Source organism: Salvelinus namaycush, chromosome 8, assembly GCF_016432855.1.
Source record: "Salvelinus namaycush isolate Seneca chromosome 8, SaNama_1.0, whole genome shotgun sequence".
NCBI classification, from domain to species: Eukaryota; Metazoa; Chordata; class Actinopteri; order Salmoniformes; family Salmonidae; genus Salvelinus; species Salvelinus namaycush.
In genome coordinates this window covers 10916776-10943346 of record NC_052314.1, presented here as the reverse complement: position 1 = coordinate 10943346, position 26571 = coordinate 10916776, and the positions used below count along the sequence as shown (strand labels likewise).

The following is a 26571-nucleotide window of genomic DNA, read 5'->3' as shown; positions in this document are numbered from 1 at the left end:
CATCACATTTACCTTAATAGTTTAACCTCTACGTCCTCACTGTATCATCTACATCGGTTGCACCTCCCCTCCAAGTTAGTTGAAGCGCTGCCTCATTACTACTTCTGAACATTTATTATGGAACTACGAATCCCAAGTGTCACATTGACAGCCATTTTGTGTCCCATCCTGCTTACCACTTCCTGTTTCCTCCCACCAACCCCCAGGTTTCTCTGAAGGGGCGGATTAACGATCGGACCGTGACCCAGTACCACTACACTCAGTGGCCAGACATGGGCGTGCCCGAGTACACTCTGCCCGTGCTCACCTTCGTCCAGAAGTCCTCCAAAGCCAGGACAGATGACATGGGGCCTATCGTAGTGCACTGCAGGTAGGAGGCCATAGATATAGAATGAACATGTATATATGCATCGATATGTAGAATGTATAGAACAGCTTTAAAATCAAGGCCATTTGTTTCAACTGAAATTCCATTTAAATTCAGTCAATAAAAAGATGTATCTTCTTCTATACGTGAATGTTTCAATTCAGGAAGTACATTTACATTCCGACCGGCATAGAAATAGAATAGAATGGACATGGTCCTCCATTATATCACTTAACAGCCACTTTCACCTTGTCCAGCTGTTAAGTTCAACATGGAACGTTATTTCATAGAGAACTAAAGTGGAAATTGAAATACCAGGATTCAGAATATATTGTGAACCTCTCTTGTGTGTGTGTTTCCAGTGCGGGGGTTGGCAGGACTGGAACCTACATAGTGTTGGATAGCATGCTGAAGCAGATCAAAGAAGAGGGCACGGTCAACATCATGGGCTTCCTCAAACACATCCGCACACAGAGGAACTACCTGGTACAGACAGAGGTGAGAGCTCAGTCCAGATGGGCGGGGTTTGCACTTTTGGGACTGTTCTGTTGGAGCCTCATCAAATGGAAAGCTCCATCAAATGCGTCTAAATAATTTGAAAGAATACTATTTGAACCCAGGTCTGATACCAACAAGAAAACAATGGATCCACTACAGTAAGATTAGTTGTCCTGTCACCTTACCAGAACAGTACGAATGTCAACACCCAACTAAGGCTTTCAACCCCTACTTTCCCTGTGCATTCAGGAGCAGTATGTGTTCATCCACGATGCTCTAGTGGAGGCCATCTTGGGCAAGGAGACTGAGGTTCCCTCCAGCCGCATCCACAGCTACGTCAACGACCTCCTGACCCCAGGGCCCTCCGGCAGGACGCAGCTAGAGAAACAGTTTAAGGTAAGGACATATGCTATTAACAAGTCATAGTGCTAGTATTTACATTTACTGTAGATTTACAATGGTAAACTTTCCATAAGAACTCCAGTAGGGCATAAAGGGCAGAACTAAAAGTACAACATACATTTGGAGAACAATAAGTCTATCGGTTGTCTTTCTTTGTCCTCTGAAAAGAGCAGGTACAACCGCTGGCACATTTTTAAATACTAACAGTTAATCTGCTCCTTGGTTCCAATGTGATTGCAGCTGATATCCTCGTCCAATGCCATACAGTGCGACTACTCAGCAGCCCTGAAAGAGTGTAACAGAGAGAAGAACAGAAACTCCTCTTTAATACCCGGTGAGTTACATACAGGTTTGTTCATACGTTGAAAGGTTCCAGCACTTTAAAAACCTCCTCTCCTCTTAACCTTGGAACAGCAACCACCATGACTGTGAACAGTGTAGACAATGAGACCTATTTTACATTTCAGGTTGGATTTCTACCAGCACTCAACCTCAACATTGTCACTTTCAATAGAACATTTAGCAAAATGCCCGCACACTTTAACCCCTCCTAACTAAAACTGTACTAAAAAAAGAAAAGCAAATTTGAGAGCATGGACCTTGAGGCACATTTTGTTTTTGTTTGGTTTAAGGCAAAAATCATGTTATGTAGGTAAAGCAATGGTAATGGTTTAGTAATGCCGCTCTGGTAAAGCTAACCATTCTAATAGTAATATTCTACAAAATTACATTCTGTATACCTTATGAGGAAATTTAACAACGTCTGGCTTTGTCTCCAGTTGAAAGGTCACGGGTTTGTCTGTCCACAGTGGCGGGAGAAACTACATCAGACTACATCAACGCCTCATACCTCACGGTAAGAACCAAACCATTCTAGATAGTATCTGTCACTGTGACTCTTCTAACTACATAGTTACACATAGTAACACATTTCCAGTAAATTTTACTTTTGGTTTCCTGTCCATATTGGCGATCGGATTCAGGTCTCAATGTTCTACCACCGGTTGTGTTCCCCAGGGGTACCGGCAGAGCACTGAGTTCATCGTGACCCAAAACCCGCTGGCCGGCACGGTGACAGACTTCTGGAGGATGATCTGGGATCACAACGCTCAGGTCATAGTCACACTGCCGGGAACACCAAGCCTGGTAGGTATCTATCTGTCGTCCTGGATTCAAAACCTCTGATGTATGTATGGCAGCCATTTTGTGCCTCAAACAGGAAGTCCTTACCACATCTGTGTTCTCAGGCAGAGGGGGAGGAGCCATACGTGTACTGGCCCCGCAAGGAGCAGCCAATCAGCTGTGAGGCGTTCACAGTGACCCTCCGGAGCGAGAACCACATGTGTCTGGCCAACGAGGAGATGCTGGTGGTGCAGCACTACGTCCTGGAGGCTACACAGGTGAGATCAGCTGAGGGAGATCAGGGAGATCAGCTGAGGGAGATCAGTAAGACCAGGGAGATCAGCTGAGGGAGATCAGTAAGACCAGGGAGATCAGCTGAGGGAGATCAGTAAGACCAGGGAGATCAGCTGAGGGAGATCAGTAAGACCAGGGAGATCAGCTGAGGGAGATCAGTAAGGCGAGGGAGATCAGTAAGGCCAGGGAGATCAGCTGAGGGAGATCAGTAAGGTCAGGGAGATCAGCTGAGGGAGATCAGTAAGACCAGGGAGATCAGCTGAGGGAGATCAGTAAGACCAGGGAGATCAGCTGAGGGAGATCAGTAAGACCAGGGAGATCAGCTGAGGGAGATCAGTAAGACCAGGGAGATCAGTAAGACCAGGGAGATCAGTAAGACCAGGGAGATCAGCTGAGGGAGATCAGTAAGACCAGGGAGATCAGCTGAGGGAGATCAGTAAGACCAGGGAGATCAGCTGAGGGAGATCAGTAAGACCAGGGAGATCAGTAAGACCAGGGAGATCAGTAAGACCAGGGAGATCAGCTTAGACCAGGGAGATCAGCTTAGACCAGGGAGATCAGCTCAGACCAGGGAGATCAGCTCAGACCAGGGAGATCAGCTCAGACCAGGGAGATCAGCTCAGACCAGGGAGATCAGCTCAGACCAGGGAGATCAGTAAGACCAGGGAGATCAGCTCAGACCAGGGAGATCAGCTCAGACCAGGGAGATCAGCTGAGGGAGATCAGTAAGACCAGGGAGATCAGCTGAGGGAGATCAGTAAGACCAGGGAGATCAGCTGAGGGAGATCAGTAAGACCAGGGAGATCAGCTGAGGGAGATCAGTAACACCAGGGAGATCAGCTGAGGGAGATCAGTAACACCAGGGAGATCAGCTGAGGGAGATCAGTAACACCAGGGAGATCAGCTGAGGGAGATCAGTAACACCAGGGAGATCAGCTGAGGGAGATCAGCTCAGACCAGGGAGATCAGCTGAGGGAGATCAGCTCAGACCAGGGAGATCAGCTGAGGGAGATCAGCTCAGACCAGGGAGATCAGCTGAGGGAGATCAGCTCAGACCAGGGAGATCAGCTGAGGGAGATCAGCTCAGACCAGGGAGATCAGCTGAGGGAGATCTTTAAAACTAGGGAGATGAGCTGAGGGTGATCAGTAAAACTAGGGAGATGAGCTGAGGGTGATCAGTAAAACTAGGGAGATGAGCTGAGGGTGATCAGTAAAACTAGGGAGATGAGCTGAGGGTGATCAGTAAAACTAGGGAGATCAGCTGAGGGAGATCAGTAAAACCAGGGAGATCAGCTGAGGGAGATCAGTAACACCAGGGAGATCAGCTGAGGGAGATCAGTAACACCAGGGAGATCAGCTGAGGGAGATCAGTAACACCAGGGAGATCAGCTGAGGGAGATCAGTAAGACCAGGGAGATCAGCTGAGGGAAATCAGTAAGGCGAGGGAGATCAGTAAGGCCAGGGAGATCAGCTGAGGGAGATCAGTAAGGTCAGGGAGATCAGCTGAGGGAGATCAGTAAGGTCAGGGAGATCAGCTGAGGGAGATCAGTAAGACCAGGGAGATCAGCTGAGGGAGATCAGTAAGACCAGGGAGATCAGCTGAGGGAGATCAGTAAGACCAGGGAGATCAGCTGAGGGAGATCAGTAAGACCAGGGAGATCAGTAAGACCAGGGAGATCAGTAAGACCAGGGAGATCAGCTGAGGGAGATCAGTAAGACCAGGGAGATCAGCTGAGGGAGATCAGTAAGACCAGGGAGATCAGCTGAGGGAGATCAGTAAGACCAGGGAGATCAGCTTAGACCAGGGAGATCAGCTCAGACCAGGGAGATCAGCTCAGACCAGGGAGATCAGCTCAGACCAGGGAGATCAGCTCAGACCAGGGAGATCAGCTCAGACCAGGGAGATCAGCTCAGACCAGGGAGATCAGCTCAGACCAGGGAGATCAGCTGAGGGAGATCAGTAAGACCAGGGAGATCAGCTGAGGGAGATCAGTAAGACCAGGGAGATCAGCTGAGGGAGATCAGTAAGACCAGGGAGATCAGTAAGACCAGGGAGATCAGCTTAGACCAGGGAGATCAGCTCAGACCAGGGAGATCAGCTCAGACCAGGGAGATCAGCTCAGACCAGGGAGATCAGCTCAGACCAGGGAGATCAGCTCAGACCAGGGAGATCAGCTCAGACCAGGGAGATCAGCTCAGACCAGGGAGATCAGCTCAGACCAGGGAGATCAGCTCAGACCAGGGAGATCAGTAAGACCAGGGAGATCAGCTGAGGGAGATCAGTAAGACCAGGGAGATCAGCTGAGGGAGATCAGTAACACCAGGGAGATCAGCTGAGGGAGATCAGTAACACCAGGGAGATCAGCTGAGGGAGATCAGTAACACCAGGGAGATCAGCTGAGGGAGATCAGCTCAGACCAGGGAGATCAGCTGAGGGAGATCAGCTCAGACCAGGGAGATCAGCTGAGGGAGATCAGCTCAGACCAGGGAGATCAGCTGAGGGAGATCAGCTCAGACCAGGGAGATCAGCTGAGGGAGATCTTTAAAACTAGGGAGATGAGCTGAGGGTGATCAGTAAAACTAGGGAGATGAGCTGAGGGTGATCAGTAAAACTAGGGAGATGAGCTGAGGGTGATCAGTAAAACTAGGGAGATGAGCTGAGGGTGATCAGTAAAACTAGGGAGATGAGCTGAGGGTGATCAGTAAAACTAGGGAGATGAGCTGAGGGTGATCAGTAAAACTAGGGAGATGAGCTGAGGGTGATCAGTAAAACTAGGGAGATGAGCTGAGGGAGATCAGTAACACCAGGGAGATCAGCTGAGGGAGATCAGTAACACCAGGGAGATCAGCTGAGGGAGATCAGTAACACCAGGGAGATCAGCTGAGGGAGATCAGTAACACCAGGGAGATCAGCTGAGGGAGATCAGTAACACCAGGGAGATCAGCTGAGGGAGATCAGTAACACCAGGGAGATCAGCTGAGGGAGATCAGTAACACCAGGGAGATCAGCTGAGGGAGATCAGTAACACCAGGGAGATCAGCTGAGGGAGATCAGCTCAGACCAGGGAGATCAGCTGAGGGAGATCAGCTCAGACCAGGGAGATCAGCTGAGGGAGATCAGCTCAGACCAGGGAGATCAGCTGAGGGAGATCTTTAAAACTAGGGAGATGAGCTGAGGGAGATCTTTAAAACTAGGGAGATGAGCTGAGGGTGATCAGTAAAACTAGGGAGATGAGCTGAGGGTGATCAGTAAAACTAGGGAGATGAGCTGAGGGTGATCAGTAAAACTAGGGAGATGAGCTGAGGGTGATCAGTAAAACTAGGGAGATGAGCTGAGGGTGATCAGTAAAACTAGGGAGATGAGCTGAGGGTGATCAGTAAAACTAGGGAGATGAGCTGAGGGTGATCAGTAAAACTAGGGAGATCAGCTGAGGGAGATCAGTAACACCAGGGAGATCAGCTGAGGGAGATCAGTAACACCAGGGAGATCAGCTGAGGGAGATCAGTAACACCAGGGAGATCAGCTGAGGGAGATCAGCTCAGACCAGGGAGATCAGCTGAGGGAGATCTTTAAAACTAGGGAGATGAGCTGAGGGAGATCTTTAAAACTAGGGAGATGAGCTGAGGGTGATCAGTAAAACTAGGGAGATGAGCTGAGGGTGATCAGTAAAACTAGGGAGATGAGCTGAGGGTGATCAGTAAAACTAGGGAGATGAGCTGAGGGTGATCAGTAAAACTAGGGAGATGAGCTGAGGGTGATCAGTAAAACTAGGGAGATGAGCTGAGGGAGATCAGTAACACCAGGGAGATCAGCTGAGGGAGATCAGTAACACCAGGGAGATCAGCTGAGGGAGATCAGTAACACCAGGGAGATCAGCTGAGGGAGATCAGTAACACCAGGGAGATCAGCTTGATAAGTAAGATAAGTCACACTAACATCATCAACTACATAGAACAGACTAACTACATTGGAGAGAGGGAGATCAGCCACAGACTGTGGGATCATAACAAAAATATCAGCTTCATAGAATGGACCAGTCACTATGGACCAGACACTATGGACCAGACACTATGGACCAGTCGCTAGTGCTCATCAAATGTTAACACTGTGTCTATACCCAAACAACCATTAAACCACTGAATTGATACACAGACTGTTATTGACTGTTATTGTCTGATACACAGACTGTTATTGAAAGTTGTATTGTCAATCTTGTTTTGTATTTAACGCCACTTTAAATGTGTACATGACACTGCAACAAAATTTCCCCATGGGGACAATAAAGTAAGTAAGTAAGTAAGAGGTAATATATAGCAACAAGGAAATGCTTATTCCATGGAGTTGTTCTGCTTATCTCTTCCTGGATCTTAGCCCATGGTGAAACCAAATGGCCAGTGAAAAGGGTGGAAATTCAATACACATTCCCCATGCCTCAATGGAGCACAGCTGTTATTTTTCACACAGTTTAGACCCGCCCATCTGCACCACCAATCACTGGAACACTTTCAACACACACACACACACGCGCGCACACAGGAGCACGCATGCACTACATGACCAAAAGTATGTGGACATCTGCTCGTTGAACATCCCATTCCAAAATCATGGGCATTAATATGGAGTTGGTCCCCCTTTTGCTGCTATAACAGCCTCAACTCTTCTAGGAAGGCTTTCCACTAGATGTTGGAACATGTATTTTTTTTATTTCACCTTTATTTAACCAGGTAGGCCAGTTGAGAACAAGTTCTCATTTACAACTGCGACCTGGCCAAGATAAAGCAAAGCAGTGTGACAAAAACAACACAGAGTTACACATGGGATAAACAAACGTACAGTCAATAACACAATAGAAACATCTATATACAGTGTGTGCAAATGTAGTACGATTAGGGAGGTAAGGCAATAAATAGGCCATAGTGGCGAAATAATTACAATTTAGCATTAACACTGGAGTGATAGATGTGCAGATGATGATGTGCAAGTAAAGATACTGGGGTGCAAAAGAGCAAAAAGAAATAACATTATGGTGGATGAGGTAGTTGGGTGGGCTATTTACAGATGGGCTGTCTACAGGTGCAGTGATCGGTAAGCTGCTCTGACAGCTGATGCTTTAAGTTAGTGAGGGAGATATGAGTCTCCAGCTTCAGTGATTTTTGCAATTCGTTCCAGTCATTGGCAGCAGAGAACTGGAAGGAAAGGCGGCCAAAGGAGGAGTTGGCTTTGGGGATGACCAGTGAAATAAACCTGCTGGAGCGTGTGCTACGGGTAGGTGTTGCAATGGTGACCAGTGAGCTGAGATAAGGCAGGGCTTTACCTAGCAAAGACTTATAGATGACCTGGAGCCAGTGGGTTTGTGACGAATATGTAGCGAGGGCCAGCCAACGAGAGCATACAGGTCGCAGTGGTGGGTAGTATATGGGGCTTTGGTGACAAAACGGATGGCACTGTGATAGACTACATCTAATTTGCTGAGTAGAGTGTTGGAGGCTATTTTGTAAATTACATCGCTGAAGTCAAGGATTGGTAGGATGGTCAGTTTTACAAGGGTATGTTTAGCAGCATGATCGAAAGAGGCTTTGTTGTGAAAAAGGAAGTCGATTATAGATTTAATTTTGGATTGGAGATGTTTAATGTGAGTCTGGAAGGAGAGTTTACAGTCTAACCAGACACCTAGGTAGTAGTTCACATATTCTAAGTCGATGCTAGTCGGCCGGGCGGGTGCGGGCAGCGATCGGTTGAAGAGCATGCATTTAGTTTTACTAGCATTTAAAGGCAGTTGGAGGCCACGGAAGGAGTATTGTATGGCATTGAAGCTCGTCTGGAGGTTTGTTAACAGTGTCCAAAGAAGGGCCAGATGTATACAGAATGGTGTCGTCTGCGTAGAGGTGGACCAGAGAATCACCAGCAGCAAAAGAAACATCATTGATATATACAGAGAAAAGAGTCGGCCTGAGAATTGAACCCAGTGGCACCCCCATAGAGACTGCCAGAGGTTCAGACAACAGGCCCTCCGATTTGACACGCTGAACTCTATCTGAGAAGTAGTTGGTGAACCAGGCGAGGCAGTCATTTGAGAAACCAAGGCTGTTGAGTCTGCCGATAAGAATGTGGTGATTGACAGAGTCGAAAGCCTTGGCCAGGTCGATGAAGACGGCTGCACAGTACTGTATTTTATTGATGGCAGTTATGATATCGTTTAGGACCTTGGCTGAGGTGCACCCATGACCAGCTCGGAAACCAGATTGCGTAGCAGAGAAGGTATGGTGGGATTCGAAATGGTCAGTGATCTGTTTGTTAACTTGGCTTTCAAAGACTTTAGAAAGGCGGGGCAGAATGGATATAGGTCTATAACAGTTTGGGTCTAGAGTGTCTCCCCCTTTGAAGAGGGGGATGACCGCTGCAGCTTTCCAATCTTTAGGAATCTCAGATGATACGAAAGAGAGGTTGAACAGACTAGTAATAGGGGTTGCAACAATTGCAGCTGATAGTTTTACAAAGAGAGGGTCCAGATTGTCTAGCCCAGCTGATTTGTAGGGGTCCAGATTTTGCAGCTCTTTCAGAACATCAGCTATCTGGATTTGGGTGAAGGAGAACCGGGGGTATGGGGGGCAGTGGTAGGGGTTGCTGCAGGGGGTGCAGTGCTGTTGGCCGTGGTAGGGGTAGCCAGGTGGAAAGCATGGCCAGCCGTAGAAAAATGCTTATTGAAATTCTCGATTATCGTGGATTTATCAGTGATGACAGTGTTTCCTAACCTCAGTGCAGTGGGCAGCTGGGAGGAGGTGCTCTTATTCTCCATGGACTTTACAGTGTCTCAAAACTTTTGGGAATTTGTGCTACAGGATGCAAATGTATGTTTGAAAAAGCTAGCCTTTGCTTTCCTAACTGACTGTGTATATTGGTTCCTAACTTCCCTGAAAAGTTGCATATCGCGGGGGCTATTCGATGCTAATGCAGTACACAACCGTATGTTTTTGTGCTGGTCAAGGACAGTCAAGTCTGGAGTGAACCAAGGGCTATATATGTTCTTAGTTGTAAAAAAAATTCATGGGGCATGCTTATTTAAGATGGTGAGGAAAGCACTTTGCTGTTCTTTGATGGTGAGGAAAGCACTATTGCTGTTCTTTGAACCCTATGATTACTCGCCTACACAGCTGATGCCCCTGGACTCTTCAATAACACGGGGAGACATGGCGCTTAGAAAGCTAGCGGACCGGGGCAAGAAGATGGGTCTTCGGCGACATTGCTACGTCGACAACAAAGGGTCCAGGGCAATTAGCAAAAGGGGTATTGTAGCCCTAGAATTTGCTGGTATATGGGCCTAGCTCGTGGCTAGCTCAAGGCTAACTGGTGCCTGCTTCGGGACAGAGGCGTTAGCTAACAGTAGCCACTCGGTAGCAGCTAGCTAGCTGCGATGATCCGGTGTAATGATCCAGAGCGGCAGGAATCCGGTGATGTGGTAGGGAGAAGCAGTCGGATATGCTCTGGGTAGATATCGCGCTGTGCAGACTTGCATGTATTGTCCAAGCTTAAGCTGGCGGTGTCCGAGCTAAAAGGTGAAGACTGCTAGCCGTGGCTAACAAAGTTAGCTGGCTAGCTCCTGATGGAGGTTCCAGTTATAAGGAATAAAAATAGCAGATCCGTACCACATTGTGTGAGGAGGGTTGCAGGAAAGTATATTTAGTTTGTAGATAGAAAGTGAGATTAAAATGTATACGAGAAAAAATTATAACAATTGCTGCGGGAACTTCAATTCAGCCACAAGAGCATTAGTGAGGTCGGGCACTGATGTTGGGCGATTAGACCTGGCTCGCAGTCGGCGTTCCAATTCATCCCAAAGGTGTTTGATGGGGTTGAGGTCAGGGCTCTGTGCAGGCCAGTCAAGCTCTTCCACACCAATCTCGACAAACCCTTTCTGTGTTGACCTCACTTTGTGCACAGGGGCATTGTCATGCTAAAATAGGAAAGGACCTTCCCCAAACTGTTGCCAAAAATTTGGAAGCACAGAATTGTCTAGAATGTGATTGTATGCTGTAGCGTTAGATTTCCCTTCACTGGAAATAAGGGGCCTAGCCCGAACCATAAAAAACAGCCCCAGACCAGTATTCCTCCTCCACCAAACTTTACAGTTGGCACTATACATTTGTGCAGGTAGCGTTCTCCTGACATCCGTCAAACCCAGATTCATCTGTCGGACTGCTAGATGGTGAAATGTGATTCATCACTCCAGAGAACGTATTTCAACTGAGTCCAATAGCAGCGAGCTTTACACCACCCCAGCCAGCGCTTGGCATTGTGCATCTTATGCTTGAGTGTGGCTGCTCAGCCATGGAAACCCATTTCATGAAGCTCCCGATGAACAGTTATTGTGCTGACGTTGCTTCCAGAGTCAGTTTGGAACTCGGTAGTGAGTGGTGCAACCGGCGGTCCCGTTCTGTGAGCTTATGTGGCCTACCACTTCGCGGCTGAGCCGTTGTTGCTCCTAGACGTTTCCACTTCACAATAACAGCACTTACAGTTGACCACGGCAGTTCTAGGGGGGCAGAAATTTGACGAACTGACTTGTTGGAAAGGTGGCATCATATGACAGTGCCATGTTGAAAGTCACTGAGCTCCTCAGTAAGGCCATTCTTTTGCCAGTGTTTGTCTATGGAGATTGCACGGTGGTGTGCTCAATTGTATACACCTGTCAGCAACGGGTGTGGCTGAAATAGCCGAACCCACTAATTTGAAGGGGCGTCCACATACCTTTTTATATATAGTGAACACACTAGGGTTGCAAAGGTTCGGAAACTTTCCGGTAAATTTCCAGAATTTTTCCGGAAATTTTTCATGGAAACCTAAGTCCTGGAATTTGGGGAATTTTGCTTAAATTCATCAAAAAAGTTAGCTTATAACAGTGAACCTTTTTTGTGGGATACACATAAGGCAATTCTAGGTCTTGTGGCATATTTTGATTAAACTATCCCCAATTCAATGGAATTGCAACCCTCTGCATGCACAGTGCATTCTTCCATCACATGTGCAGTACACTCTTCCATCATATGTTCAGCTGATTCTCAAGATCTTGCACACTACTGAGATGCTATTGAGCACACACTACTACACTCTCTGAGCCTAGTACTACATGCTTTCTTGTAAGTTTTGATTGCAATACTGGGGGGGTGAATATATTTTATGACATGATTTTTTGTTAGCTAGTAAATAGTAGCCTACAGCAAAGTGTGTTTAAATAATTTCCAACTTGCTAACAATTTCTGCTGGTTAGTTTTTGCTACCATGTGGGTTTTAGCTTGCTTGAGCCTGCTAACTGAGGAGTGTTAATTCACCTGTTTCCATACATGTTTTATTTTAAAACATTTATCTTACAAAATAGTTGTTTAATCTAACTGCTTAACTATTTATCTGTACTTGGAATTGTATTTGTTATTTTCTTTGTAATCTTTACAGGAAAATGCCACGGGCACTATCTGATGTGTGGAGACATTTCACTGCAGCTAATGTAGAAGGAAAAGATGTGTACATTTGCAAATTCTGCACGAAATCATATGTGAAGAATGCAAAAAGATGCAGAATCATCTGGCCAAGTGCATAAAGTTCCCTCAGCGCTCACAACAAACAACCTCTGACAAAATATCCTCTACTTCTATTTGAGGTGAAAATGATGATTCAGACACCTTATCGATAGCAACATCTCATGGTCCTCCTGGAATCAGAAGTTTTGATGAATGTCTTGCTCGAGCTGTGTATGCAACTGGTTCACCTCTGATGCTTACAAGCAATGTGATTTGGAAGAGATTTCTGAATGTTCTTCGCCCAGCATAAACCCCTCCAATCAGACATGCTTTATTTACTCATTTGCTGGATGCAGAGTTCAACAGAGTTCAAGTGAAGGTCATGCAAATCATAGAGAAGTCAGACTGTATTGCAATCATCACTGATGGGTGGTTGAATGTTCGTAGGCAAGGAATTTACTACATCATCTCCACCCCTCAACCAGTATTCTACAAGAGCACAGACACAAGGGACAACAGACACAGAGGTCTCTTCATTGAAGGCAGTCATCAATGACCTTGGACCACAGAAGGTATATTTGCACTGGTGACAGACAATGCTGCGAACATGAAGACTGCTTGGTCTAAAGTCCTACCCTCACATCACACCCATTGGCTGTGCGGCTCATGCATTGAATCTACTCCTCAAGGACATCATGGCACTGAAAACAATGGATACACTCTACAAGAGAGACAAGGAAATGGTTAGGTATGTGAAGGGTCATCAAGTTATAGCAGCAATCTACATCACCAAGCAAAGTGAGAAGAATAAGAGCACCACATTGAAGCTGCCCACCAACACCCGTTGGGGTGGTGTTGTCATCATGTTTGACAGTCTCCTGGAGGGGAATGAGTCTCTCCAAGAAATGGCCATATCATAGTCTGCTGATATGGACCGCCCCATCAAGAGGATCCTCCTAGATGATGTATTTTAGGAGATAGTGGTAAGCAGCCTGAAACTCCTGAAACCTATAGCAGTAGCCATTGCACGGATTGAGTGAGACAATGCCATCCTGTCTGATGTTCAGACTCTGCTTGCAGATGTAAGAGAATAAATCCGTACTGCCCTGCCCACTTCACTGTTGCTCCAAGCAGAGGAAACTGCAGTTCTGAAATACATCAAAAAGCGTGAAGACTTCTGCCTGAAGCCCATACACACCACAGCGTACATGTTGGACCCCAAGTATGCTGGCAACAACATCCTGTCTGGTGCAGAGATCAACAAGGCCTATGGTGTCATCACTACCATGTCTCGCCACCTTGGCCTGGATGAGGTCAAGGTTCTTGGCAGTCTGGCGAAGAACACTTCCAAGCAAGGGCTTTGAGATGGAGATGCAATATGGCAGTTGTGCCAACATATCTCATCAGCCACCTGGTGGAAAGGACTTTGTGGATCGGATGCTCTTTCCGCTGTTGCCTCCATCATCCTCCAAATCCCACCAACATCAGCCGCCTCAGAGCGCAACTGGTCCTTGTTTGGGAACACACACACCAAAGCACGCAACAGGCTGACCAATACAAGGGTTGAACAATTGGTTGGCCATCCGGGCAAATTTTAGGCTTTTTGAGCCATCCTCACCAAGGTTGGAAAGTGACAGTGAAGATGAGGCCTCAGAGTCTGATGTTCAAGAGGTGGACATTGAAGAGGTCCAGGGAGAAGACATGGAAGCCTGAGAGGAAGACAACCAAAGCTTTAGTTTCTAGACTATAATTTTACAGATGTATGTTGATAATGTTTTTGGGAGATGCAATGGATCATTGTGGATCATTCAGTATTCCCTTTTGTTGTTCAGTGAAATCGTCCCATGTGAAGAGTCAACTCATTTAATTAAAGTTCAATTCATAACTAAATAGTTTATATTTTTATTTCTATTGGAAGGATTTAATAATTTGCAATTATGTCTACTTAAGGTAAAAGGTTTATGTTTCTGTCTTCATGATATGGTAAATATATCCAATGCAAAAAACATCTTAATTTAAATGGTATTAATATTAATTTGCATATATTCCCGTTAATTCCCATATATTCCGTTAATTCCCACGGAAAGTTTCCACTTCTGAATATTCCCCAAAATATGCAACCCTAGAACACACAAACACTTTCTCTCTCTCTCTCCCTCTCTCTGATTGTGTGTTGTTGTCTCCCTCTGGGCCAGGATGACTATGTTCTGGAGGTGAGGCACTACCGGGCGCCTCACTGGCCCAACCCAGACAGCCCCATCAGCAGCACCTTTGAGCTGCTCAGCCTGGTGAAGGAGGAGAGCTCCTCCAAGGAGGGCCCCACGGTGGTCCACGACCAGTAAGACCTCTCTATTAATTTACTGATTGATGATTGATTATGTATCTGTGAAATAAGGTCATCTCCACTCCAAACCTGGAACAAATGGAACAGTCCCAAAAGTGCAACCCCCAACTATTTGGCACTCAGGCATGTACTCTATCTTGAGCCATCTCAATACTCTTGAAACACTATTTTTCCCTCTCTTTTCTGTTAATACATTCAAGATGATCCACTCTGAGACCTTAACCTAAGAGGATAAGAAGATATGGCCAAATGTGCAATACTCTTAATATTTATTGGAACTGAAACACTGTACTGATCCAGGCCTATTTAGACAATCCTGTCTTAAGCCTTTATAACTGGCACACCAATTTTAAAAAATCAGAAAAAAGGATTGTATGTGAATTTATCCTCAGTATAGGCTATACATGAAGAATTTGTTTGCATGACAACTTTGATAGATAATGCATCACAAATATCTCAACCAGCCGGTTGAGTTTCCCAATTAAAGTAAACAAATGTTGTATTGGAATTTGGATAGACTTTTTAAATCATCTAAAAATATGATACTTGAATTTACATTATGTCTGCTTCATTTACTCATAATGGAAGAAAGGCCTAGTTAAATGAGGACTGATATAAAGTATATATGATCAATTTGTGTGGTAAAATATGAGAATGCATGTAAATTAATGCGTTTACAGTTTATATGATAAGAATACCAGTAAATTGACATGACATGAATGATATTGTGAAACATATTGAATATAACAAGCAGATAGTGAATAATGATATGGATTTGAAATTAATTTTGTATTTTTTTCAGACCAAAAGAATCCCATGACAATATTTGTCACATAAACTGAAATTAGGCCAACTATTCTAATTTTAGCAACCAGGAAATGGCGGAGCTATTTCTGCATAGTACACCTTTAAAGGAATGGTATTAAGTCAAAGCTAGTGATAATGGAAAATGGATAAAACAAGCAGTCATTATGTAGAGAATCATTGTACAATCTTAACCGCTGTGAAATATATTTTCCATAACCAAAAATATTGTATTTTCAGCTGTTTGAAGCTGGTGTACAAAACCTAAAGTAAAAGATGCAAAAACGGAACTTGAGAAAGGGAAGCAAAGAACTAGTTCACATAGAACATATTTATCGCATCTTAGACTTGCTGTCAATGAGAATGAAATATCTATAACTCACATTTCTATGTGAATTTGGTCGGGTCACCCAAAAAGCTACATACAGTGCCTTCAGAAAGTATTCAGACATCTTGACTTTATCCACATTTTGTTACGTTACAGCCTTTTTCTAAAATGGATTAAATAACTACAAATCCTCAGCAGTCTACACACAATACCCCATAATGACAAAGGAAAAAGAGGTTTTTAGAAATGTATTAAATATAAAAAAACAGATACCTTATTTACATGAATATTCAGACCCTTTGCTATGAGACTCGAAATTGAGTTTAGGTACATCCTGTTTCCATTGATCATCCTTGAGATGTTTTTACAACATGAGTCAAGTCCACCTTTGGTAAATTCAATTGATTGGACATGATTTGGAAAGGCACACACCTGTTTATATAAGGTCCCACCGTTGACTGTGCATGGCGGAGCAAAAATCAAGCCATGATGTTGAAGGAATTATCCTTTGAGCTCCGAGACAAGATTGTGTCGAGGCACAGATCTGGGGAAGGGTACCAAAAAATGTCTGCAGCATTGAATGTCCCCAAGAACACAGTAGCCTCCATCATTCTTAAATGGAAGAAGTTTGGAACCACCAAGACTCTTCGTAGAGCTGGCCGCCCGGCCAAACTGAGCAATCGGGGGAGAAGGGCCTTGGTCAGGGAGGTGACCCGATGGTCACTTTGACAGAGCTTTAGAGTTCCTCTGTGGCGATGGGAGAACCTTCCAGAAGGACAACCATCTCTGCAGCACTCCACCAATCAGGCCTTTATGGTAGAGTAGCCAGATGGAACCCACTCCTCAGTAAAAGGCACATGACAGCCTGCTTGGAGTTTGCCAAAAGGCAACTAAAGACTCTCATTCCATGATAAATAAGATTCTCTTGGCCTGAATGCCAAGCGCACATCTGGAGGAAACCTGGCACCATCCCTACGGTGAAGCATGGTGGTGGCAGCATCATGCTGTGGGGATGTTTTTCAGCAGCAGTGACTGGGAGACTAGTCAGGATCCAGGAAAAGATGAACAGAATAAAGTACTGAGAGATCCTTGATGAAAACCTACGTCAAATACAACCAGTGTAGACCTTACAGTGAAATGCTTACTTACAAGCCCTAAACCAACAATGCAATTTAAAAAAGTGTTCATTAATTTTTTTTAAATTTTTTTTACAATAAAATAACAGTATCGATGCTATTGGGTGGGGGGGGGCACAGGATAGTCGAGGTAATATGTACATGTAGGTAGAGGTAAAGTGACTGCATAGATAATAAACATACAGTATCAGCAGTGTAAAAATGGGGGTGGGGGGGGGTTCAATGCACATAGTCCAGGTATCCAAGTAGCTGTTCAGGAGTCTCATGGCTTGGGGGTAGAAGCTGTTAAGAAGCCTTTTGGACCTATCATTTGGCATATCTGTTGACATAGTAGAGCAGGTTTCTCGTAACGACTTGAGGATTTTACATTTTGTGGTCCTTGTCTTCAAAGATGTTTCCGCGGGTCGCAAAAAGCTAAATTAGCATGACACAAGCTGAATTAAATGTAAAAGGCTTTGAAAATAAAAAGCTTGGCACATGCTCAATATTTCATAGATATGCTTTTTTGTGAGAAATCTTTGAACAATAACAGTGATTCTGAATGAATAGGAAAAGCTATTACTAAAATATGAAAATACATGTCTCAAAATCGATATCTATCTTACCTCTATATTGTTTTATGTTTTATGCGGATTCGAGAAGATTACAAATGCAACGGGAAAGTGAGCCTGTCAGGTAGCCAGTAGCCTTAATTCTTGCACAGAATCCAGCCTAGCTGACGCGATGCAATTTTCCTTTTTTTTTACCACTTTCTTTCTCTGTCCTCCATTGATTTAGTCGCATTAGCCTACAAGGGTAGAAACGCCAATAACTTTTGAATGGATTATGATAGAGACATGATCTTTTGAGGAGTATCTACACAATTAACATATTCTTTTTGAAAATAGTTTTTAATTGGACACCCTAAGAAGATTACAAGTGCTGTTAAGTTTTACCACCACTTCAAGGTGTGGGTCTGATTTTGCAGGGTTGGCGGTGTTACTGCGGGAACCTTCTGTGCCCTGTCTACTCTGGTGCGCCAACTAGAGGCGGAGAGCACTGTGGACGTGTACCAGGTGGCCAAGATGTTCAACCTCATGAGGCCAAGGACCTTCACTGATGTTGTAAGTCAATCTGAAGCACCGACTGTACCTGCTTGATGCACAGTGACCATTTTGTGTCAAAGCATTCTCCCTTCAACAGCACAGTTTCTCTATTCCATTTCTCATTCAGGAGCAGTATCAGTTCCTATACAAAGCCATGCTGAGTCTGGTGGGCACACAGGAGGACGAGAGGATGCACCAGTCCTCAGACAACAACGGAACAGTCCCAGGGGGCACCGCCAGCACGGCAGAGAGCCTTGAGTCCCTGGTGTAACCATTTACATTTTAGTCACTTAGCAGACGCTTATAGGAGCAATTAGGGTTAAGTGCCTTGCTCAAGGGCACAGCGACAGATTTTGTAACCTTGTCGGCTCGGGGATTCGAACCAGAGACCTTTTGGTTACTGGCCCAACGCTCTTAACAGCTAGGCTACCTGCCGCCCTATGGCAACAGGGCCCCTAACTTGTCAGTATGGATTCTCGCCTATCTCACAGTTTTCTGTTTTTAAAAACTGCAGCTTTGCCTGTTTACCCTCTCTTATGTTCTCCGTCTTTGAATGCATTTTCCAGACCGCTGGACATGATACCCTATGACCTTGTAATGTGTGCCTTTGTATATTCATCTTGTAGCCTACTTGTAATGGCTCTCATACAATTGTAGTCAACATTTCTGATGTTTTGTTGATACTGCTGTTTTGAGATATTTGCTCTACTCTGTTTCCCTAAACTTTCATATTTATTTTCAGTAAGCAAAAAAAAGGGAACATGCTACTTTTTACGTTAAACATGTTTTGTTAGCCTATTTTTTTGTTGAGTCAATGCATTGAGCAACTCATTATTCCGTCTAACAATGAATATGCTATTTTGTTTGTAGCAACAGTGAGCTTTTGAAGTCGAAAATGCATAATGGTATGAAATAATACATCTAATATGTAAATAATATTATAGCAACCAAGTCAATGGACCAAATTTCTATTTATACTTCTAATTTTTTTTATATTTTACTACAATTTTTGTCAATTTTCTATGTATGGCTGCATTCTAAAAATAACTTATTCAAAGCATTTTTTATGTTTTAATATTGGTGTTCTGTATTTTGTAACATACTAAATATGAAGCATGGGGTAATGACACTTTTTAGCTGTACATTAAACATTGCTGGAGGATTAGACAGGATTAAACAAGTGAAAGAAAATTCAAGGAATGAGTTTTTGTAGTGCTCTGTAATTTTTTTTAAACTACAATGAAGAGTTTGTAGAAATAAAGGGGAGCGCTGCTAGAGTACACAATAGTAAGTCTTTGTAAATAGAAGGTGCTCTTTGGTAAAAGGGGTAAATTGGTCATCAAAAAGAAAGGAGGACCAAGGCACTCTTCATATAATTAAAATGCCTTTATTTGTAGGGCATGTTCAATGGAACAACGATTTTTTTTTTATTACTCTGGCACGTTTTCGGCTGCATGGCGTTTGTCAGGGATACAGTGCCTTCAGAAAGTATTCACACCCCTTGACATTTTCCACATTTTGTTACAGCCTGAATTTAAAATGGATTACATTTAGATGTTTTTTCTCACTGGCCTACACACAATACCCCATAATGTCAAAGTGGAATCATTTTGTTAGAAATGTTTACAAATGAATCAAAAATGAAAAGCTGAAATGTCTTGAGTCAATAAGTATTCAACCCCTTTGTTATGGCATGCCTAAATAAGTTCAGGAGTAAACATTTGCTTAACAAGTCACAAGTTGCATGGACTCACTATGTGTGCAGTAATAGTGTTTAACATGATTTTTGAATGACTACCTCATCTCTGTACCACACACAGTTATCTGTAATGTCCCTAAGTCGAGGAGTGAATTTAAAACACAGATTCAACCACAAAGACCAGGGACGTTTTCCAGTGCCTCACAAAGAAGGGCACCTATTGGTAGATGGGTTAAAAAAATATCCCTTTGAGCATGGTGAAGTTCTTAATTATACTTTGGATGGTGTATCAATAAACCCAGTCATTACAAAGATACAGGCGTCCTTCCTAACTCAGTTGCCAGAGAGGAAGGAAACTGCTCAGGGATTTCACCATGAGGCCAATGGTGACTTTAAAACAGTTAAGTTTAATGGCTGTTGTTAGGGTTCCTTCCTTACGTCCTTGTCAATCATTGGTTCATTGGTGAAATTAGCATTATGACAATATCTTTAATTAAATAATTCAAAAACCTTTATTAATGCAATTGCAGACAGAAGTTGACAATCAGGAACATAGCACGCATGTTTCTGAGTAAGTTCTGCATCAAACAAAAAGTCTCCAGTTGTTTTGTTACACCCTCAGTCTATCCTGGTGATGTCACTACCTACGTCATTACCTTTTTACTCCTGAGACCAAACCCCTATATAAACAATGGCTTTTAGTGTTATCTAAAACTTAGCAGTAAACGTCCACTCCCCAAAGCTGATTTATTGTGGAATGTTTGACTAGTCTTATCTCCTCCACTCCCCTGCAGAGCTCCTTCTTCACAGTCACACATTCTCAGAGGGGCCATTTTCTAAGAAAGAGAGAGAGAGAACTAAAAAACTATTGTGGAATACTAAACCTCTACAATGAATATACACTGCTCAAAAAAATAAAGGGAACACTTAAACAACACAATGTAACTCCAAGTCAATCACACTTCTGTGAAATCAAACTGTCCACTTAGGAAGCAACACTGATTGACAATAAATTTCACATGCTGTTGTGCAAATGGAATAGACAAAAGGTGGAAATTATAGGCAATTAGTAAGACACCCCCAAAAAAGGAATGGTTCTGCAGGTGGTGACCACAGACCACTTCTCAGTTCCTATGCTTCCTGGCTGATGTTTTGGTCACTTTTGAATGCTGGCGGTGCTTTCACTCTAGTGGTAGCATGAGACGGAGTCTACAACCCACACAAGTGGTTCAGGTAGTGCAGCTCATCCAGGATGGCACATCAATGCGAGCTGTGGCAAGAAGGTTTGCTGTGTCTGTCAGCGTAGTGTCCAGAGCATGGAGGCGCTACCAGGAGACAGGCCAGTACATCAGGAGACGTGGAGGAGGCCATAGGAGGGCAACAACCCAGCAGCAGGACCGCTACCTCCGCCTTTGTGCAAGGAGGTGCACTGCCAGAGCCCTGCAAAATGACCTCCAGCAGGCCACAAATGTGCATGTGTCTGCTCAAACGGTCAGAAACAGACTCCATGAGGGTGGTATGAGGGCCCGACGTCCACAGGTGGGGGTTGTGCTTACAGCCCAACACCGTGCAGGACGTTTGGCATTTGCCAGAGAACACCAAGATTGGCAAATTCGCTACTGGCGCCCTGTGCTCTTCACAGATGAAAGCAGGTTCACACTGAGCACATGTGACAGACGTGACAGAGTCTGGAGACACCGTGGAGAACGTTCTGCTGCCTGCAACATCCTCCAGCATGACCGGTTTGGCGGTGGGTCAGTCATGGTGTGGGGTGGCATTTCTTTGTGGGGCCGCACAGCCCTCCATGTGCTCGCCAGAGGTAGCCTGACTGCCATTAGGTACCGAGATGAGATCCTCAGACCCCTTGTGAGACCATATGCTGACACATGCACATTTGTGGCCTGCTGGAGGTCATTTTGCAGGGCTCTGGCAGTGCACCTCCTTGCACAAAGGCGGAGGTAGCGGTCCTGCTGCTGGGTTGTTGCCCTCCTATGGCCTCCTCCACGTCTCCTGATGTACTGGCCTGTCTCCTGGTAGCGCCTCCATGCTCTGGACACTACGCTGACAGACACAGCAAACCTTCTTGCCACAGCTCGCATTGATGTGCCATCCTGGATGAGCTGCACTACCTGAACCACTTGTGTGGGTTGTAGACTCCGTCTCATGCTACCACTAGAGTGAAAGCACCGCCAGCATTCAAAAGTGACCAAAACATCAGCCAGGAAGCATAGGAACTGAGAAGTGGTCTGTGGTCACCACCTGCAGAACCATTCCTTTTTTGGGGGTGTCTTACTAATTGCCTATAATTTCCACCTTTTGTCTATTCCATTTGCACAACAGCATGTGAAATTTATTGTCAATCAGTGTTGCTTCCTAAGTGGACAGTTTGATTTCACAGAAGTGTGATTGACTTGGAGTTACATTGTGTTGTTTAAGTGTTCCCTTTATTTTTTTGAGCAGTGTATATTGTTAATCTGTAGTCTAGGACCCTATAAATGTAAGGAGGGAGGGGTCTTATAACACCTCCCATTCTATTAATACTACATAAGAATACTCAATTATTCTAATACATCAAACATTTTGGTACAAGCCTTTTCATGACCCCTAGGTGAACCCGACACTGTGATAGGAGAAAACTGAGGATGGATCAATAACATTGTAGTTACTCAACAATTCTAACGCAATTGACAGAGTGAAAAGAAGGAAGCCTGTACAGAATAAAAATATTCCAAAACATGCATCCTATTTGCAACAAGGCACTAAAGTAATACTGCAAAGAATGTGGCAAAGCATTTACAAACTTGTTGGATGCATTTTCTATTTGTTTTGGTTGTGTATCAGATCATTTTGTGACCAATAGAAATGAATGGAAAATAATGTAGTGTCGTTATGAAAGAAAGCCATCTAAATATATACATAATCGTCTTCATTTTAGCACCAACTGTTAGATAAAAAAATGCTCTGATCTTGTAAATTAATCATTAAAACATTCTAAAGCGCATACATCCACTTGGCAGGTTCGGCCCTACAGAAGCCTATAGCTTGGATGGTCCAATTTCATTCACACAGATTGAGGGCATACAATTAGAATTCTGAATAACGGCACTGTTTTTTATAGCCTTCTTCACTGTGGAAAAGGGGCCCCAATACATGTCATGTTGATATGATTTTCAGTTTGCTTCCATGATTGGTTTAACATTCGTCTCCCTTTATAAGGGAATCATCTAAAACAATTGCTATGTGTATTTACAATCCCCTTCTCCAAACGGATTACTCATTTACCTAGGTCTTATAAATAGCTCTTATCCATGTATAAATTACAGTGCATGGAGAATGACGTTATTTCTATCAGAAAAAATAAAGTAGGATGCTTTTTCCACTTGGAACCGGCAGGTTCGCTCGACCTTATTCATGGTTTCCTCACGCATAAAGATGATGGAATTAAGAGAGAATTAAGGGCTCTATTCATTTAGATCCTTTTTAGCTGAGATCAGCATAGCAGTTGTTTTGGTGGAACTATGTTAGAGCTGTCAAATCCAGACGTGACTCTCTGCCTTATACCTGAAGCGGACATTGCCATTGGCTGCACAGAGTCGCTTTAACATCCTTGTTTACAAGTTCGAACACTGGAGTGTGATATGTAATCTACACCTCAATTAGCATGATTAGAAATCATCTTTACTTTTGATTTTTCAATTTTAGCATAATTATTTCTATATAGCCTACACTTTCTCATTCTGAACTTCTAACATGAGTGGGGCGGATGTGGCTTCGAGACAATGATCGCAAGAGCAGCTGCTCACCGATTTGGACTTCAATGCAGTTCCACCTCCAAAACGTCCACTATGCTGATGTCTGCTATCGCCGGTTAACACTTGATCTGATTGAATCTAGGTCTTTGTCAAGGTCAGAATACAGCATATCTGTAGACACACCTCCACCCAACCTGGTCTCAGAGCATTTCTTATTATTCTGTATCTAAATACGAGACACTCCATTTACATTTCGTATGGTATGTATTAATCTGTGGCTGTCCATCACCCATTGCGTATGATTTGTTACGAATTCCAATTCATAGTATCTGTGAATTTGCAAAAATATACCATATGTTATGGATTCTAGCTAGGTGTTAACGTTAGCTAGCTCGCTAAGTTTAGCTAGACTAGTGGTTAGGGTTAAGGTTAGGGTGAGGGGAAGGGTTAGCTACCATGCTAAGTAGTTGAAAAGTTGTCCATGATGAGATTCGTACTCGCAACCTTTAGGTTGCTAGACGTTTGCGTTATATGTCCACCCAGACTAACCAGCCTACATTTGTTTTTGCCTTAATGTAACCATCTGTCTTATGTAACCATACCAAACGTAACATATCATACTAATTTGCGTGTCCCGGATTTGTTTACTATGTTATGTTGGGTCTGAGACCGGACTGCTCCGCCACACCTTCCTTTCTTTGATCTCCACCCCAAATGAATAGCGGGTGAATAGCATCCTATTCTCGTGCTTAAATTCAAGGTCAGAATACGGGCTGAGAGAAACATGCATGTAAAGAGAATTACATTCTATTTACGCGTGATCAACTCAAGTCGGAAGTTATTATTGCGTCCTAACACAGTCCATTTGACCCCATCACATCAGATTAGTAAGCAGTTGTTTGAAATAACACATGATTTCATAGTAAGGCAGCTAGGCTAAACCTTAACAATCAAAAAAAAGGTATGATCTGTCAACAATAATTGAAATATGTAATCTCTCAATAAAAAATACATTACAATATAGAAAAAAAGTATAGTAATGAGAAAATATGAAATGTTGGACTCGTTATGAGTGAATGCAGCTTTCCTTGACACTTCATAAGGAGAAAAAAATAAAAATACAAAAATGTAAACTGGCCTTTCAACCAGATAGTTAATGCTGTCAAAAACTCGAACAATAAGAACTGTCTGCCTAGTTGTTGTGCAAGTCATAAAAGAAAGTGTTTTAAAAATGCAATAACTGTCACATGGTGTTCATTGTCTAAACCTTTCTTGAAACCTTCCCCCAAATATTATCAGGGGGCTTTGTGGTGGGTCTGTATTACCTTGTTGGTTACAGCAAGCAGAGATGACCACGCCATCTAGTTAAATCAACTTTAATGTTGTTCCGCCATTTGCTATGATAGAATGACCTTTCGGCAGGCCCCTGATAAGACGTTAATTAAACAATATGTGCTGGAAGAAGACAAACGGGTGGCTTGAAGAAACGGATTCATTTTAGACACTGGATTATGGATTCCCGGCGACAGAGATGCGACTCTATGGAGTTATGGAATAATCCCTGTGGAGAATTGGTTATTCCAATTGATTTTCATGTTCTAATCCCGTCTAAGACTCCAAAAGAAATGCGCCTTTCAGGGGAAAATAGGTCAAGTGTCCAGACACCGTCTTGACCAGCAGCTGTATCCATACCTTAATTTGCATTTTTGACTTTTAATAATTGCATGCCCAATTATCCCTGGCTTGGTGGCCTAGTTTTCATGGGCGGGCCCACATTGAATGGAAGGAAAAACTGATTGTTTATTCAGAGGCTATGAGTTGACTCCGTAATATCCATTGAAACATAATAGATGCATATTTATCAATATCAAAAGGCAATCCTTATTAGTAATTGGTGCCGCATGTCAAGTCAAAGAAAACTCTTTAGAAACCTGACATAATGCTTATGTTAAGGAAAGCAATTTATCCTAATGAAAATTGGATTTACATTAAGTATTTGTGTTCTTTATTAAACATTTTCCCACAACCATGTAAAGTGTTAGTAAATGACGATTGACCCGTTAAACCTTTGAAATGAAAGGACGTTAAAAGCTGCTCCACAATAATACAGACATGAGCTGAAAATGAACCCCTTATTCAAGATTAAAATGTTTTAGATAAAATATTGAATGCAGTCACAACCTTCCGTGTTCTGTAGGTACTTGAGAATGAATGCCACCATTCAATCAATTTCATCAAAGCCACACGACTTCCACACATCACTTTTCCTTTTATTTTTCTATGAAATACACAAAAGGCGGGACAACTGCAAAGGGTTTAATCTTACAAGAAAACCCCAATATATTCTGCCATATTATAATCTCTGAGCAGATATATATACACAAATATAAACTCAGTGGCCAGTTTTAGGTACACCACCCTGTTGAGGCAGTCAGTTACTGTTCGATTGAATGTTAGAATGAGCAAAACAAGTGACCTAAGCAACTTTGAGCATGGTATGGTCGCCGGTGCCAGGCGCGCCAGTTCCAGTATCTTAGAAACGGCCGGCCTCCTGGGTTTTTCATGCAACAGTGTCTAGGGTTTACAGAGAATGGTACGACAAACAAAAAATGAGAATGGCAAAGATCGTGCAAGCAACAAGCAAGCTATACAAACTAGCAAATAACAGTGGTGTGCAGCACGGCATCTCGGAATGCACAACTCGTCAGTCCTTGTCACGGATTGGTATTGCTGCAGACGACCATCACCAACATTGGTCAATTGAGGAGTGGAAAAACATTGCCGGGTCCGACGAATCCCAATTCCTGTTGCGTCACGCTGATGGCAGAGTCAGGATTTGGTCCATGGACCCCATCCTGCCTGGTGTCAACGGTACAGGCTGGTGGCGGTGTACTGGTGTGGGGAATGTTTTCCTGGCACACGTTAGGTCCCTTGCTACCAATTGAGCATCTGACCACCACACCTTGTAGAATCCATTCCCCTGAAAAATTCTGCCTGTTCTGGAGGCAAAATTGGGTCTGACCCGGTACTATATTGTATTTATTTCCCCTCTATGGCCTATTTATTGCCTTACCTCCCTACTCTTCTACATTTGCACACACTGTACATAGATTTTTTAAATGTTTTATTATATTGTGTTATTGACTGTACTTGTGTAACTCTGTTTTTGTCGCACTGCTTTGCTTTATCTTGGCCAGGTCACAGTTGTAAATGAGAACTTGTTCTCA

The 26571-nt window shown here is 43.7% G+C and overlaps 1 protein-coding gene across 1 annotated transcript in view; it reads left to right on the top strand.

Moving 5' to 3' along the window:
- Window positions 1-18164, top strand: part of LOC120051783 (receptor-type tyrosine-protein phosphatase zeta-like) — a 57665-nt gene extending 39501 nt beyond the window's left edge. The window contains exons 22-31 of the mRNA XM_038998673.1: window positions 207-370; window positions 730-865; window positions 1115-1261; window positions 1508-1601; window positions 2047-2123; window positions 2285-2413; window positions 2521-2667; window positions 14392-14534; window positions 17776-17911; window positions 18021-18164. Coding sequence (XP_038854601.1) covers window positions 207-370; window positions 730-865; window positions 1115-1261; window positions 1508-1601; window positions 2047-2123; window positions 2285-2413; window positions 2521-2667; window positions 14392-14534; window positions 17776-17911; window positions 18021-18164 — 1317 coding nt within the window. The remainder of the gene's footprint in view (window positions 1-206; window positions 371-729; window positions 866-1114; window positions 1262-1507; window positions 1602-2046; window positions 2124-2284; window positions 2414-2520; window positions 2668-14391; window positions 14535-17775; window positions 17912-18020) is intronic.
- Window positions 18165-26571: the final 8407 nt, after the last annotated feature.